The following is an 18,336-nucleotide window of genomic DNA, read 5'->3' on the forward strand; positions in this document are numbered from 1 at the left end:
AGCATCACTAATGCAACAATTCTGCAAAATGAGAGTGAATTAAGCTTAAAAACCTCGAAATATGGATTCTGGTGGGAAGGATATAAGCTTGATCTTGCCACACAAAGTTTGCTGCCTACAAAAGGACCTAATGATATTTAAATAATGAACACCATCCAAAGGAGCTAGAAATATTAGGCAAATGGCATCCCATGCTGTGCTTGCAAGAGAAATTGAGGGGTTTGCCGGAAGAAAGGCGGATAGACCTCTACGCCCTTCTTCGGGAAAACGGTTTAAAATATAGTGAATAATTCACTAATTATAGTAGCGAAATTTTGTTTTGATTGTACTGTACATACCTGCAGGACAGGGCTGCGTGCATGCGTGCGCGATTTAGTCAGTCAGTCTACAAGTAGAGCTAGTGCTGCCCGTTACCGCATACTGTACTGTGTGTGTTTTCTCTTGGTAGAGACTAAGCAAATATATATAGTTCAATTTAGTCAGTCCAGTTGTTTCCTTTGACTGCTTTTTATGTTCATTATTGTCCTTGCTTTAAGAGTAAACAAACTTATGAAACTCATAGATTCAGACGGAAATATTTTATGTTCTATAAAGAGATTTGTTACAATATTCAGATTTTTGGGCTTATTGTTATCAGGATTATACAAAGAATAAATTTTATTTATTTATGTTCACACAAAATGGAGATTTTCTTTTTCTGTTATATTCAAAGATTTTGCTTTGCGTACTTAATGTCTACTCAGTATATCTGAAATAATGTAAATTACTTTAGAAATAGATAATAAATGTCATAAAATGTATCTTTGTTTCAATTCCGTGTGAAATTTAAATCTGAAATCTACATTAAACCCCCTAAGCAAATCATTATATGGATAAATGGCGTATAGACCGAAGTTTTATATGGTACAAATATAAGGAAATTTAATAATATAAATTGCCTAAATGCTACAAAACATTTATACTCGCTAAGATTTTTAATTTAATGTATAATTTTGTTCACTATCTGTATAACATTTTATTCAGGTGCGTTTTAAAATCTTAGATTGCCTGTATCTCAATTCACCATATTGACGTATACGCCCTTTTTCTGGCAAACCCTTCAATTGTAGCTAGAGATCATAACTGTCTGCTATATTTGTAGCAATTAACTAATATTAACAGCATCAAAATGACAACAGAAGAAAAAGCACTGATTCAATACGAAAAACTTATCAGATTACCAGGAAATAATTGGCATTCATATAGTCCTCTCTGTAGATTGAAAACTCAAAAAAATTTCATATCCATGATTCAAGAATTAAAACAGAAAATCAATATCCCTAATTTAAAAGAAAACTTACAAATTAAACCAAACCCTTTAACTCTATTAAATATAGAATATAATCTAAATTTAAGACAAGAAATACTAAAATCAGAAGTAAACACTGAAATAATGAAACAATTGTCTTTAGAGTCAATTAATATTAGGTACCCTCCACAAAACTGGCTTCATTTATACACTGACGGATCCTTGATCTGCAGGGAACAAGGTGCCGGTGCAGTTGTTATGTGCTGTCTCTTCTCACTTTATAAATCTCTTGGATATGGAACAACAAGTTTTGATGGAGAAATCATTGCAATAAGTGAAAGTCTCAGGAATCTTCTATGCCACATCAATAAATTTAAGAATGCAGTTATACTGTCAGACTCCAAAGCAGCTATTCTATCAATAGTCTCTCAACACACACCTTCATCTCAAACAGCAGAAATAACTAAAATGCTCTCTCAATTAATATCACTCAATAAAAGAATTGTATTCCAATGGATACCATCCCAATGTGGAATCCTGGGAAACGAGAATGCGGATGCTTTAGCAAAGAAGGGCAGCACTGCTACTTACAGACCTGTTACTAAATCTACGTATTACTCTGTGAAGAGATTTATTAAATCTACATACTTAGACTTCAACAAACAAAATTTGATAACTCAATCCCAAGGGAAAAAATGGAACTCTCTGCATCAAAATCCACAGTTAATTCCCGATTTACCACGAAAATCGTCTGTAGCTGCATTTAGATTGGCAACAGGCCATGATTGTTTGGCCAAACACCTGCATAGAATTGGAATATATCAGTCCCCTAACTGCCCATTGTGCAACTCAAACCAAGAAATGGATTCGGAACACCTCAAAATCTGTGCTTCAGTGGCTGACCATGATAATATCTTTGAAAAATATTGGAGTGCAAGAGGTCAAATGACTTTATTGTCAAACACCTGGCATTAGAAAACAACAACAACTTTTACAGTGTATTTTTTTTAAGAAAACAATTATAAATAAGGAGCGGATTTCTATGTAATTAAATATTATTTTTGCGTGTGATAAAACACAATTAACAAAGTTAAAAATTCCGAACATGAAGTTTCAAGTTTAAAACCCGAATTTTATTTCACATAAAAACACATATTTTCACAAAAAAAAAAAATTATGTAAATACATATTTTCAGGAAATCTATTATAAACACATAAATCTTGGAGTTTTTTACTTAAATAATTTTTTTACAAGAACTTTTAAACATTTTAAAACTAAATCAATTATGTCACTCAGAAGTACGTTATCTTTTTAAGAATTCTTGGTTGCTTCGTGTTTCTAAGCGCTGTGTGGTGTATCCGTGATCCATTTTCGTAATAGTATCGCCTCAAGTTCTGAGAACTGCTAGGCAGCATATCAGTGTTATCATTAGAGAATAAATTAACATGGACAAGGAGGAGAGATCGTGCAACACATAATTAGGAATGTTTATTGTTGCTGAAGATGATTTCATTCCACGCTTTGTTGTGAAACACAACAGATAAGAGCTCGGGTATGAACATTATTTAATTTAAACAAATCTCTCTCGTCTTGCTCATGTCCATCAAGTAAGGCAATACGTCTTGTTGTGATTCCCTGTTATCGGGCTTCGTCAAGATATACTGAAAGATGGTTGTTTAAAAAACGATTTGGCTTTCGTATTAGGAAATCTAAGCTTTTTGTATGACACCATAAAAAAACTCGAAACATCCAAAAACCTGTTGTCTAAAACAAGGAGGTGAGTGCCGTGAAAATTAAACTAGACTCGCTACCAGGCCCAGAAGTACAAGTACTAAGGGACAAATTCAAGATTGTGTTTGGGAAAAACAGTGGATATAAAAAAATGTGTAAAGTTGCTCAAGTATTGGAGGGTGTGCCTGTAGGTGAAATTGACGGTGTATGTGTTTGGGACATTCCTCTCTTTAAATATGCACATCTGTCGTCCTGTGATGTGGAAAGATCGTTTTCACAGTATAAGTCGTTGTTCAGAGATAATCGGCATGTATTTGTGATGGAGAATTTGGAGATGACCTTTGTTATTCACTGCAATTCTCGGCCAACTACTAGCACTCAAATGTGGTTGGTGAGTACCTAGTAACATTTTTTTTCCAAGCTAAGTAGGGTATATTTGTCATATTTATAAAAAATATATTTTTTTTTTATTTTTAGCAAATATTTTCGTACTTTTTAGCACATAAAAAATAAATATATTTAAATTTTTTAGCACATAAAAATCCGCTCCCTAGTTATAAATGTATACCGAGTATAGATATAAAAATAGAAACTAGGATAAAAATATAATTTTTCTTTTTTTTGGATCTGAATATTGCAGTAATAACAACTCTTTTCATTTCCTAATTTTATTCATTATCTCTAATTTAAACTATAATAAAAGCCCCAGTTTATTAAACACTCACCTACAACACCATCTAACACAAAGTGTGACAAGAGTGCATTGCTATAATATGATAGCTCGATCACATTAGGAGCCATTGTGAAGGGCCGCACCATCACAAATGGTTCAGCATTATCTTTCAATATTCGTTCCCGCCGCACTAGACCTGGACCAAGAAGATCACACTGCAAACAATTTCAACATTTCAATTAGGAATTTCCAACTTTTCATATCCTTACCATCTAATGGCATGATCAATAATTTCACTAAAACAAAAAGCATTATGTTATGACACACTTAACAGTTCAGAATTCTGGAAAATCAAGTATCTTACTACTTTTCCATCTTGTATATGGTGATCTAAATTGTCATGCATCTCTACTTAACAAACAGCATGATATTCATATTACAAAACCATAAGTAAAATCAAAAGATAGAAGAGACCATTGCAAAATTTTCTTTTCTCAACAGTACTATCAGAGACTGTGCAGACATACAAGGGGCTTTACCAATAACCAAAAATGCTTTTAAAAATAGGCTTAAGGCCTTCACTAATAAGCGGTACTATAATATACTCACTATTTGATAGAGTTGTAGTAAAAGTGAGGGAGTTATAGTGAGTAAGCAGAACGTGTGTGTGTCTGTGTGTGTGTGTGTGTGCGTGCGTGGGTGCGTGTGTGTGTGTGTGTGTGTGTGTGTGTGTGTGTGTGTGTGTGTGCAGTGTGTTATAGTGAAAGTACAATAGTGAATTTGGGCCAATGTTGTTATGTATTTCGGGAAAATATAAACAGAAACAAATGAGAGAAATAATGCTGGTGCAGTTAATTCATTGTTAGAGTGTCCTTTTTCGAGAAGAAATAATACTAAAAGAAAGGAAGCTTTAAATAAAGAGAGAGACTACCGAGATACCTACGAAACGCTGATAATTTTTCTGACACATAATCTTAAAACGTGAGTTTCTATTGCATCCTGGTATGGACAACATAAATGGTTATGTGGTAATGTGATGCAAAATAAACTTCTCTTGGCCTTGTTTGTTGCTGTCAAAGGAAAAAAATAAAAAGAAAAGAAAGAAAGGGGAGTTTCAACACATAATATGGGATGCTTCATCACACTGAAACAATCACTGAAACTCACAGCATAACAGCTTATTTGGTGAGTGAAATTATTATTTTTCATTGATAGTAATAAGAATAGACTAATAACAGTAATAATAATAATAATAATAATAATAATAATAATAATAATAATAATAATAATAATAATACAGTAATAATGATATTAATAATATAATAACAATAATAATTAATATCATAAACATTTCCTATCGGAGGCACTTAAACTAGTTGCATCTGGCCTCACCGAGGATTTTGATCACCGGCCGCTACTGTTTTGAAGTAAAACTGTAATATATATAACCTACAGCCAATCACAGATTTTTCCTTTTTCTCAATTGGTTGGGATACATCAAATGTAATAGAGTAATAAACTAATTTTTGCAACCTTCATTTGTAAATATGACAAAAAACAGTCTTGTATACAATGATGCATGATGAAATGTTGTTGTTGTTGTTTTCTAATGCCAGGCGTTTGACAATAAAGTCATTTGACCTCTTCCACTCCAATATTTTTCAAAGATATTATCATGATCAGCCACTGAAGCACAGATTTTGAGGTGTTCCGAATCCATTTCTTGGTTTGAGTTGCACAATGGGCAGTTAGGGGACTGATATATTCCAATTCTATGCAGGTGTTTGGCCAAACAATCATGGCCTGTTGCCAATCTAATGAAATGTTAATACATTTATTATGAATTTATTACGACACTTTAATGAGGCTACATGAAAAATCTCATTTATGAAAATCCAATAGAGACTGGAATGTTTCTCATCAACAATTCCTGCAACAGCCGTGTATGTTAGATGTAACAGTGGTGTCTCTGAGAGCACATGGCAAAGCCTGTTGTGATGCCTACATCTTTGCATTGAGTTTGGGGGCCTTAATTTGAACATTTACTGCAAATGTGTAAAAATAAACAAATGCTAAACTATTTCCAATTACTTTCAGTAGTTTGTCGCCTATAAAATTATCTGTAGACAAAATCTTTATTCTTTTGATGCATGTCTGCTTTACAGGAAATACCTAAACAATTTAACATTCCCATATCACCCCCACCAAGTCTGAGGAGACAGTTTATATAAACCCCGTATAGTGTATATACGAGGCCTGTCTAAAAAGTATCCGACCTTTAGCCAGAAAAAATATTTCAAATACCTGACGGGGTTGGGACCCTAATCCCCTTCAAAGTAGGCCCCTTGTGCTTGCACACACTTAGCCCACCGATCCTTCCACTGCCGGAAACACCTCTGGAAGTCTTCTTTTGGAATGGTGTTCAGCTCCGTCGTCGCGTTCCACATTATCTCTTCTCTACTTTCAAAACGGGATCCTTTCAGTGGTGTCTTCAATTTTGGAAACAACCAGAAGTCGCAAGGAGCCAGGTCTGGAGAGTAGGGAGGTTGGCGAACGGTTGTAATTCCATGTTTGGCCAAGAAAGTGTGGATCAATTGGAATGAATGTGCGGGGGCGTTGTCGTGATGCAAGTGCCAGTTGTTCGCCGTCCACATGTCTGGTCTTTTGCGCCGAATTGCATCACGGAGTCGCCGGAGAACATCATGATAGTACTCCTTTGTCACCGTTTGTCCTTCCGGTGCGTATTCGTGATGCACAATTCCACCGACATCAAAGAAAACAGTCAGCATCACCTTGATTTTGCTTTGCACCTGCTGCGCTTTCTTCGGCCTTGGAGACTCGGGATGCTTCCATTGCGACGACTGTCTTTTTGTTTCTGGGTCGTTCTCGTACACCCATGACTCATCTCCAGTTATCACGGTGTTCAGAAACCCAGGATGAGTGTTGGCGGTGTCCAGAAGGTCCTGTGCAATGTCACGACGGAGGTCTTTTTGTTCTGGGGACAACAACTTGGGCACGAATTTCGCAGCCACTCGGTTCATGTTCAAATCATCACGCAAAATCGCATGTGCAGAATCTTTACTCACTCCAACCTCTTCGGCAATCTCCTGCATGGTCAAACGACGATCTGCCATCACCAAATTTCGGACCCTCTCAACAACAGCTGCACTACGAGCAGTTTGGGGCCTGCCACAACGCTGCTCACTCTCCGCTGATGTGCGGCCATCTTTGAATCGGTTGAACCACTCCTTAATTTGTGTTACACCCATCGCATCTTCCCCAAACACCTGCTGAATCTTACGAATTGTTTGACTTTGAGAATCACCAAGCTTTTGACAAAATTTGATGCAGTATCTTTGCTCAATTCGTTCAGTCATCTTGCGAGAAAACTAAATCCGACAAACACTTAGAACAGCACCTTACTTGGCGACCACCAGCCAGTGACTGGCACAAGCGAATGCGGTGAAAAAATTCAAGCATGCGCATTACGGTTCCTCCTTCCACCGTGCACAGTGGTGCCGCCTTAGACTCACTACTTTGCGTGGGAAAATTTAAGGTCGGATACTTTTTAGACAGGCCTCGTACAGTATATTGGCAGAAAGCAGGTGCACAAAAACTAACACTACAGCCTCTAGTGACCTTATTGTATCTTGCTGTCCATATAGTAGGAATTATTTTGAAGTCCGAACTGTCGCACTTCGGATTCAGATGTCAATTTAGCCTGCATATCTTAAGATTTCAGTGTATGTTGATTCAAACATGCATAAAACATGGGCGACATTCTGTGCAAGCAAGTAAACCGATTGTATGGAAATTGTACATAAAATACACATAAAATTTTCCTCTTTTGAAACTTGTCCTTCAATTTATGATTACACTATAATCAATGACTTCTAATTGCAGATCTGAAGGAACAAGGTGAACATCACTGGAATAAGGGGCTGAAAATATATCACAGCTTTACTAGGTACCAGTTTACCAAACATAAGTCATTCAGTTGTCTGTCAAACATAAGTCATTCAATAATTTGACAGACATTGTTGTTTTCAGATAAGTTACCAATGAATCAATTATACAAGGTTACTGTTTAGTCATTACTTATTACTTAAAACAATGAATTATATCAATGAATATAAAAATATATTTATTTTATTTTACAACAAGCACTTTTGCCTTAGTTTCATCAGGTCTTATCTGAACATGACAAAAACACATTATAGAATATCTGGTTAACAACTTACAACATGCATGAATTGTGCCATTACGACAAAAATTAGAAACTCAAATGAGTTTTTTTTAGGAGCATGTCAGAGTGCAATTGTGATTTTTACAGTATCAATGCTTCAGAAGCATGGTGTTAGTCTCTACAGCAATCCTTCCAAGTCTTCACTTATTTTAAAGACAATAATGGGGAGCAGAGTTTATCCTCTCAAAGTAAAAGAAAACTATCCATGCAGGAAAATATTATGTTCGGACTGTGATTTCTCAACGATTAATATGACAAAGTGACAGTTCCAGGAATGCTAGAGCCAGAAAAAAATAGCGTTATTTATAAGGGATTATTTCCGAGAAAAAAAAAAAACAGACAAAAAAGGCGTGAAAATGATGTTGCAACCAAGTTCCACTATACTTATTCATAAGAAGCTAATAAGGATTTGAGTTTATCTACTTACTGCATGGTTGATGACGTCCACCATCTCACCCGTGAAGCCCACATCCCGACCTGAGTAGAACAAATCCTTTTTGAGCCTTTCCATTGCCTCTACAAGCTTCTCCATGGTAACACCGTTGCGAAATCTATTCAGCAACAAAAATGCCACTGCATTCGTTGACATCACAGCAGTTGACTCTGAGCAATCTGGAAAATGCACATACATAGCGTGATTCTTACTTATACACAACAAAATAAATATCAAAACAGACTGGATATGCGATTGCTTTCCAGGCTAGCTATTCTGTGGACAAATACAAATAGTTCATGATCGTTTCCTTAAAGGTATTTCCATAAATACTGTGATTACTCAAACATATTCAGTTTATCACTTCCATAATACAGAATATGGGTTATGTGCCCACTTTCGTTCCTGCCCCCTTTTGAAGACGTGTTTATATTTTTAAACTGTATCATCATCATCATCATCATCATCATCATCATCATCATCATCATCATCATCATCATCATCATCATCATCATCATCATCATCATCATCATCATCATCATCATCATCATCATCATCATCATCATCATCATCATCATCATCATCATCATCATCATCATCATCATCATCATCATCGCTAGCTACTGATGCTGCTCTTCAGTGTGTTACTCAAATGTCTGAAAAATCTATTTGCATACTTACCGACTCCAAGGGGGCTATATTTAATATAATTAAATATGTACGAAACCTATATGCATATAGAATTATTCCAATTCAGAAACAACTATGTAAACCAAAAGAGCTCCAAAAGGAAATATTTGCAACCAAGACCTCTTCAAGTGATATCTCTATCCAGTGTTTTTGCTTCAGTAAAGTCTCATTGTACAAACCTATGGATCAACAATTGGCTCTCTTCTGACAAAGGAAAAATTTTACAGTCTGTACAAAAGAAACCAAATGACCTGGAAATGTACAAAAACTTGCCCCGATATGTTCAAACATTTTTAACAAGAGCCAGAACAGGTCACATTGTCACTCAATTGTACCTACACCGATTTCACATTTCTGATAATCCTACTTGTCTGTGGTGTAATAATCATGATGAAGATCTGGAACACATTCTTCTATACTGTCCATCCATAAACCACAAAAGAAGTAAATTAAAATCATCAGTACCAGCTGCAGAAGACACAGCCCTGCAGTATATATTGACTGCACCCCAACTCTGGCTACTAGCAACAGGCATCTATAATGAACACCGATCAAAATACCCCTCATTTCTCGTGAAAAACAACTGAAGAGACTACAGTGGACTATAGTGGACTTTATGTTGTCAGCAAGCAGCTGGATACATTAAGAAGATTGATGATGATCATCATCATCAATATCATCATCTTTATTCATTTAAGTACAAGGCTCAGGCCTGTTACAGTCTTTAGTGCTGAATTTTCAATCCATTCCTTATTTCAAGGCCTAAGGATCTCTTCCAGTCTACCTCTTCTTTAGCTGGCCAAAGGATCCTTCGGCCATCCAGGAATGAAAATTTAGCACTGAGACTATGGCAGGCCATTAGGTCTTTGGTGAATCAACGTCAATCTACAAGGCAGCAGGTACTTTTATTTCGGAGATTCCTCTCGTAGATGTAGACAGTTCCATGACTTACAAACCTCAGCTACCTGCTGTGAGTTGTTCTTCACTTCCTCTCACCTCTGTCCAGCTGGAAGATATGCTTCCCAGTATAGATGTCTGGGTCATTGTGTTGAAGTTATAATTTAAAATCCCGTGGCACACACATATAATCTAAATCAGTGGTTCCTAACCAGAGATTTTTTTTTTCCATAAAAAACATTTAAAATTCCGATATTTTTCCTAAAGTTGGTTCTTGTGGCAGAAAAGGTCGCAGTTACGGTTTTCTCGGGTTTCTCCCGTTTCTTCATATTAGACATCTACATTATTCCGTCAACATTTCTCCCTTCCATCATCATTCCATAGCATTCCCTGAATGCTAGCTGGCGAAGCATGGAGGGGACTGGCCTAGGGACGAGTGGAGTTGCCTGCTCAAAACCTGGGTAAGCAGCGAATCTTAAATATAGTCAGTAGTCAGTGTGAGTTAGGAATGCACATAGTTTGAGGGTCAGCAAAACAGATCTAATACATCGCAGTGATGGGGCATAGTCGATTTCAATTGAATTCGAGATGGGTACAATATTCTAAATTTACTGTCATCCTCTGAGGAGTTTAGGGCTGAGAGGAATGCGGTTGCAACTAGTCTAGCGCGGTACTGGAGTGGGAGGGAACAGTGACAGCGGCAGTCTGGAAGGAAGTACAATCATACTGAAAACATTCGCTCAACTTACGAGAGCAGTATGTCTATTAGTTTTCTAACGTATTTTTGGCGAGATAGAGATACAACCATTCGTACTTCTGTGTTCAGAGAAGGAAAGTATTGTAGAACATTTTATTTATTTATTTATTCTGGTGAAGTTAAGGACATCACACCACCAGAAATACAAATACAATAAAATAAATAAAAAGAAAAATCATAATAAAACTACAATAATATAAATGAAAAGAAGAATCATACTATAAAATTTAATGATTAGTAGAATTGAATTAAATTTGTGAAGTAATCAATTTAAATATACTGTACTGCTGAACTCACTTGATTTCTATTTTAAGATATCACCAACAAACGATTTTCGCATTACATTATAGCAATCTGTTTTTCACGATACCAATCACACATATTCTAAAATTCCAATAGAATAAAACCAAAAACTTTTCCACAGCATGTTTCCTTAAAAATGACTTGCAACAGTGAAATATTTAATATGAGTAATTCATATAATATTAACATAGATAACATTAGGAAGATGTTTGAGCAAAAATTGCAACAATATATTTAATATATTAATAACAAAACCATATAGGCCTAGGTAAACAATATGTATATGAAATATTCACACACTACTACAAACTGAAGACTGCATATTTTTGGACGATTAATACTTCCCACTCCGCTCGGCTCGGCTTGGCTGTAGCAACAAAAGAATCTACCTGAAACCCCCCGCATCTCAGGTCCCAGCGCTAAACTCGTCGGAGGAAGACAGTGCTAACCTGGCAACCCTAACTGCACGTCAGTCATTCTTTCCTCTGCCAATCACACACCCACACTGTGTTTACTGAATGTTGACTTTTGTGAACTCACTTTCTTTTTACTAATCTTTTCACTTTTATTTTTCCAATTTTTGCTATGACAATCTTTACTATTTTCAATTTCTCGCAGCACATAAGCAGATCATTTGCGGCACAGAGGTTGAAGCTGGCTGCTTTATACTATATATATTACAATGTTATGGAATTAAAAGTAGGAGAAACAAAAATATTGAAGGGCGCAGTATAAAAGGTCAGTTATTCACTCCTCTGGACAAAGTAGTAATGTGATGTGATGTAAAATGTAGTTAAAAAACATTTTGGAATATACAGTTGTTTATTATTCAAAGCATTTTCTACAATTTCATTCAAGAATTTCATAGCACGCTTATTTTTGAGTCTGAATTCTCACATTTCATGTGCCTATTATTTCATCAAATCAACTTATAAATAATGAATATGACAAGAAATACATCCAACAAAATAAAAGAAACGACAGAAGAAATCACATATACGTATATCTGTGACTAGGAGGAAAGAGGTCTTAAGTCAATTTTTTGTGAAAATGAAATTTGTATATATTCTGAAAACGGAAACAATTCTCTACAATCTGGTAAATGGTTAATGTCAAATAAGACTCCTGACTGGATTTATAGAGCGTTACCAAATGTCATAAGTACTTTTTGAATCGAGCACACACAGAATAAAGGACTTAAGAATATTTAATACTTTATTCCTTACAAACCATCACATGTTTACTTTCCATGCTTCCCTATTAAAAAGGTCTAACTTGTATTTTAGCCAGTTTAACACATACTGATGCCCTTTCCTTTTAAAACTTTAAGCACCAGGGTAAACAGTCCTATAATTGTCTTAAGACCCATTTTGCATTCCTAATAATTTACATTTCTAATTTATTTTGACATGAAAAAGATCTTATGTTTAAATAGTCCCTTCTATTCAGTTTGGGTTCTAGTCTTAAAAGGACTTAAGTGCGGCTATTTTTGGAAATAATCAAGAAAATTGTTAAATGAGCAACATTACCTATTTTAGAAGAAATATAAACAAAATATCCAGGAAAAACTTCTGAATTAAAAACTCTATAATTGACACCAATTTTAATCTTTCTACTGCTCTCCTGAAAAGTATAAAATTTTTACTTAAGACCTTTTTCCTCCCGGCCACAGATCTATATCTATAAATATGAGCACATATTTATCAGCATCATAAAACTACCTTCACACTTCCTAATAATGAGGAATTAAAGAGCTTTACTGTCTTTTTAGTTCAATTCTATCCCTCAAAATCTGTGCTTCAGTGACTGACCATGATAATATCTTTGAAAAATACTGGAGTGCAAGAGGTCAAATGACTTTATTTTCAAACGCCTGGCATTAGAAAACAAAAACAAACAACAACAGTTCAATTGTATCATACTATCTCTAGTAGCTTATTGGACGAATTATGATGAAGCGATAAAATTGAATACTGGTCATATCCCTACAAAACAGACAGCAAAGTCACTCACCATACACAACATGCCTTGCTATACTCTCCACCAGCTGCCTATGTTCTTCTGCTACAATGTCCGTTCCATACAAAGACGCACTGGAAGGCACAGAGTGGAGACTCTTTTTCGGTTTAGGCTCCCCATTAGGAATTGGCGAGATCAAAACATCCCCACCACCACCACCATCAGGAATATTGGAGCGAAACTTTTCCTTGTTGCAAGCATGGAACGACCTCACAAGTTCCTGTGACAAATAGAACGCTTCTGTTAATGAAATTTGTAAGAAGCTTTAAATAATAGCAATTCTTAGAAAAGTACTTAAAATTATATAATTTTTTGATAATTTATTCACACTCTTTCCCAAATAAATGAGCTAGTCATTAGTTTCGGAGTTGGTAGGCAATGGGTAATTTGCCTGTATCCACTGATGGTACTGTCTTGGAGCACATTTCAAGAAATATTACTGTGTATATATATATATATATATATATATATAGTCGAACCATCGGATCTGTGCCCCCATAAGATATTCGAACTGAACCTAATTCCTTCTCAGCCTCGGTAATTCATTTCTCTCCCTGCATTCCTATCTCTCTCCTTTCTATCTCTCTCCCTTTCTGTCCCCCACTACTCACAATTTTGGCTTTCTTGCGGGAAAGTTTATTTGCACTTGCAGTCCAGTGTGTCAACTCAACATGAATACTGTAGCACGGAGTGATGAAAAAAATATTATTAAGCAAGTACGTAATAGCATTTTGCGATTAAGAGAAACAAACAGGTCAATATCTGTTTCCTATAAATCAGGCAACGAAAAGAGCAACTGATATCACAGGTGAGGCTTATTTTATTTCAATTGATTATGTATTAAAATTACTTACTTAACTAATACTAATAATACAACATTTTATGTAATTTATATAGACAGGTCAGAACTCTTAATAAAGAAAATCAGGAGAGAGGGAGTCTGTGCAGGAGATGAAAAGCTAGAATCACCAGAGAAGAACAGACCAAGGGAACTTTTAATTATTGTAGATGATATGAACCGATGTATTTTAAGAAGAAAGATACAAGAATTTTATACCGTTCAGAAAGCAGTTTCAACATTGAAGAAATTACTGAAGCTTGCGAAAGAAGTAATAATTTCCAAGGTTGGAGACAAAAACTACGGAAAGTGATTCGAGACATGGGATTTAGGTTTAAAAATCTAGAAATACAAGATGTACTTTGATTGAAAGAAATAATATTGTAGCATATAGGACCAGTTATTTATGACACCACTTGATGGAAGTTTGGCAACATCCCTATTCAGCAAGGTTCGTGGCCTGCTGTTTAACGTGGTAGTAGGAAAGTGAGTGGAATGGAGTGAGTACAGACGTTAACTTTTCCAAGAATGATGACAGCGCTGAAGGGGCACAGATCCGATGGTCCGACAATATATATATATATATATATATATATATATATATATATATATATATATATATATATTGTACTGGGTAAGCAGAAATGTGAGCATGGCGGAATTCCAGTGCATTTTCCCTCCCCCCTTCCTTAAGGCTTGCACCAACAGCCTAAGGCTTATTGTGCCAAACTCTTTAGTATGAAACGATGAAAGAGTAATGGAACAGAGAAAAATTCTCTCCGGCACCAGGATTTAAACCCGGGTTTTCAGCTCTACGTGCTGATGCTTTACCCACTAAGCCACACTGGATACCCATCCCGGTGTCTGACAGAATCGTCTCAATTTAAGTTCCAACTCTTGGGTTCCCTCTAGTGGCCGCCCTCTGCAGTACGTCATAGATGTCTATGAACGTAGGACTGAAGTCCACACATGTGCTGAGGTGCACTCGTTATGAGTGATTAGATGGCCGGGATCCAACGGAATAAGCGCCGTCTTAAATCACGAAGTGATTTACACATATCATATATATTATTTTAATGTAGCGAAGTACATATGATATTTCCATGCAGATATTCTGCGTCATCATACGATGAAAGAGAGAATTTTTCTCTATTCCATTACTCTTTCATCGTATGATGACTCAAAATATCTGAATAAAAAAAAAAAATAAATAAATAAAAAAAAAATCCTTAGTATGAAGTTGAAGTCCTTAGGAATGCATTCCTGCAAATTGCTCAGGAAAGAGGAAAAAACATATTTCATCCAGTACACGGGAGAATAAGAGTGAGTTTATGTACTTGCAGGACAAGGAAACACGGAAGCTATATTAGTCCCTTCACTACTTTTAAAAATTCGTCGACTTGAGATGAATTTGAATTCATGGAGCAGGTTCCAGATAAGAGTACACTTCTATGAGACCAGAAAAGAGCATTGCAGATAAAAGTTCAGAGTATAATTTGAAGTTATACTGAAATAAAATCACCTCCTCATTCAATAACTTCTGTTACTGAAAGTGTCATTTAATAAAATAATCCCCTCATTATGTACTGGTAAATAAATAAATGCCAGTTTTCCCATCCAATACATTCCTCAACTAATCATTCACTATTCTACGCATTTACAACAGTGCAGAATTACACATTTAGGCCAGTACAGAAGCATACAGAATAAAATGAGAAGAAAACCATGTACGTAATGTTTTTATTTTATACTATCAATATTATTCCGTAGTGTCATTTTTTGTTGTTAATACAGGGTGCGTCAGAAAGAATGGATGGATTTCACATGGCAAGAAAATTGTAAGGATTCATCAAATCAAAATTTTATTGTTAACAAATTCACCAATACATGCAGTTTATTTATGGAAAACAACATCATCGATATGATGTCCTTGGCTTTCAATACAGGCATCGAGGCGTTTTTTGACGTTCGCCATCACTTTCACAGTCATAGCTGGTGGAATTGCCACGATTTCTTCATGAATCGCCGTCTTCAGTTCGTCCAGTATATGTGATCAATGTTTACAAACTTACGCCTTCAAATGGTCCCAAAGAAAGAAATCGCAGGGCGCGAGATCTTACCGTAGCTTCGGACAATCTCAGTGCCATAGCATGTTTGCAGGCTGATCTTTGAGGTGGCTGGAAAACCTAGTGTCTGTCTCCACATTTGCAGGTGTACACACGCTCCGTGTTCGTCCAGGTGATTTCTTCTTTAAAGGAGCAGTCCGCGATAAAATTCCATATTTCGATTATATTATAGGATGTTTACCAAAGTAATCCTTGGATTAACGGCGTTTGTCGCATCGCTCTACGCCTTTTAGTTTGCGAAATATTAAGGGTCTTGATGCAAGCTCTGATGTCATAACCACTGATCGCTTCATAAGACTGTGTTGTAGTTCCGTTTGACAGACAGCGTAGAACGAGGAAATATATATTCATACGTTACAGTCAGTTATTATTAACACACTTAGGACTTATCACGTGCATATACTGTAGTAATAATAATAATAATAATAATAATAATAATAACTTACCCATTTTGAATTTCGTACTCATAGTGATTAGAACAATTTGGGTCTGGTAAGGGTTCAAACTGAAAAGGTTTAATATGTCGATCCATTATAACCTAAGTCAACGCCTTCACTGAGTGAGTGAATGTATGTGAATATTTGTTATGGACTGCAAATACGTGTTTATCTCACGTCAACAATAAATTAGTACATGGTTTATATTATTCTATTGCATCATAGTTGTTGAGTCACACGGTTTAGGCACGAAGCTATGTTTGGGGGGGAATCTCTAAAACATGTGGATCATCGAATTGCGGCAGTTGATAACCAGCACTATTTCCAAGACATTTTTCTGTATAGTATCTTCTCTCCACGCATTTTTCTTCCAGCTGTATGTTTTGTCTTCCACCCATCGTTTAGAGACTTTAGAGTACTGGAGTCTGGAGCCAGTTACATCTCTTTTCACGTTGTAATTATGGTCCATTATCGCAATCATAGTTCTTGTTACCATTCCACCATATGGAAAGTGTTTTCTCTTAGGAGTGTAAAGCAATCTCTGGTTATGGTATGATTGAAATTTGCTGGTGTGACAAAATGATTAGTCTGATTTAGGTTTCTTAAAAGGGCAGGGTTACATACAACTTATTTCAGAGAATTGTAATCGCTGGATCCAAGTTCGATCCATTCCCTCTCACTATTGTATGGGTAAATGTATGCACATTTTTTATTATGTCTCTGTTTCTCCCCATTCGTGTATATTACAAACATGATTTAATACAGAAATGAATCTGTCTTCTAAGTCGTCAGAATCACCTTCACATGTAGCACAAGACCACATAGGTGATTTATGATGCTCTCTTTCCACATTTGTGCGGCGGCTTTAAGCTTTTTGCCATGTGCCAAATGTCAAATTGATAGCCCATCCATTCATATTTGGTTCTTATCAATTTCCTAATTCCTCTATGGCGGTCCGATAGAAAGAGGGTAATGTTCATTTTTTCTTTTAGGCGATCTAGAATTTATTCGCATGCTGCTTCGCTACAATTAGACCTTTTTGCAGAACTACGAAGTCTATAATCTTATCTGAATCGAGGTCCATTACACTGTAAGTCACATATTTTGCACTGTAACTAGGTGAGTCAAATTGGCCATCACCGCGATTCGCAAGTTTTTATCTTTTAGGGAATTGATAAGTTGTTCATGAATCTGAAAATAAGTACATCTGACTGTTGGTTCTACGAATTTTGAAATTATTTTATAAAATGTTGTCTTGCCGATGAAACATAGTTGTAAAGTTTTTGAAAATTTTTCAAACAATTTGTATCTTATATCGCACAAGTATAACGCAGAACTCACTGCTATGCTTCACCTCTGTTCGGATTTCCACTCCCAATTACGGGCATTCTGGCACACTGCATTAACTTTCAGCAATGGTCCTATTGTTTCTACCAAATATTTGTAAAAGAGGAATGACAAATATTACAGAAGAAAAACAAAATTTGTAACGCTGACCAAAAAAACTTTTTGAATTCCTACTTACTTTCTGTTTCATATGCAGCGTCCTCAGAACCTGATGAATTAGAATTTGAAGTTTCTTCTTCTATTTGAAAATATGTCTCTAAGTCAGTTTCTCTCCCCCACATCGGATTCACCACACACATTTCTTAGTGTCTCGCACCCTATCTCACACTGCACAGCTTTGTTTATATTAGGTTCCTGTGAATTTTCAGCCTCATCGAGAACTACACACACGTCAATATTTTCAGCTATAGGTGCATTACTGCAACTTGCTATTGCTTCTTCGACGACTTTCTTTCATTTATAAGCAGAGGAGCGCGTAGGATCAGAACTGTCTTGGGGAGATTCTCCTTTCAAAAATAGGAAAGTGACAGAAGTTTTCTTAATTTTCATA

The 18,336-nt window shown here is 35.9% G+C and overlaps 1 protein-coding gene across 5 annotated transcripts in view; it reads right to left on the bottom strand.

Annotated features, from left to right (window-relative positions):
- mino (glycerol-3-phosphate acyltransferase mino) overlaps positions 1-18,336 on the bottom strand; it is a 206,870-nt gene that overhangs the window by 17,821 nt on the left and 170,713 nt on the right. For all 5 annotated transcript variants that reach the window (XM_069834076.1, XM_069834075.1, XM_069834073.1 and 2 more), the window contains 3 exons: positions 13,033-13,258; positions 8,367-8,551; positions 3,746-3,908 (listed from right to left, as the gene is read on the bottom strand). In XM_069834076.1, coding sequence (XP_069690177.1) covers positions 3,746-3,908; positions 8,367-8,551; positions 13,033-13,258 — 574 coding nt within the window. The remainder of the gene's footprint in view (positions 1-3,745; positions 3,909-8,366; positions 8,552-13,032; positions 13,259-18,336) is intronic.

Source organism: Periplaneta americana, chromosome 8 (assembly GCF_040183065.1).
Source record: "Periplaneta americana isolate PAMFEO1 chromosome 8, P.americana_PAMFEO1_priV1, whole genome shotgun sequence".
Lineage (NCBI taxonomy): Eukaryota > Metazoa > Arthropoda > Insecta > Blattodea > Blattidae > Periplaneta > Periplaneta americana.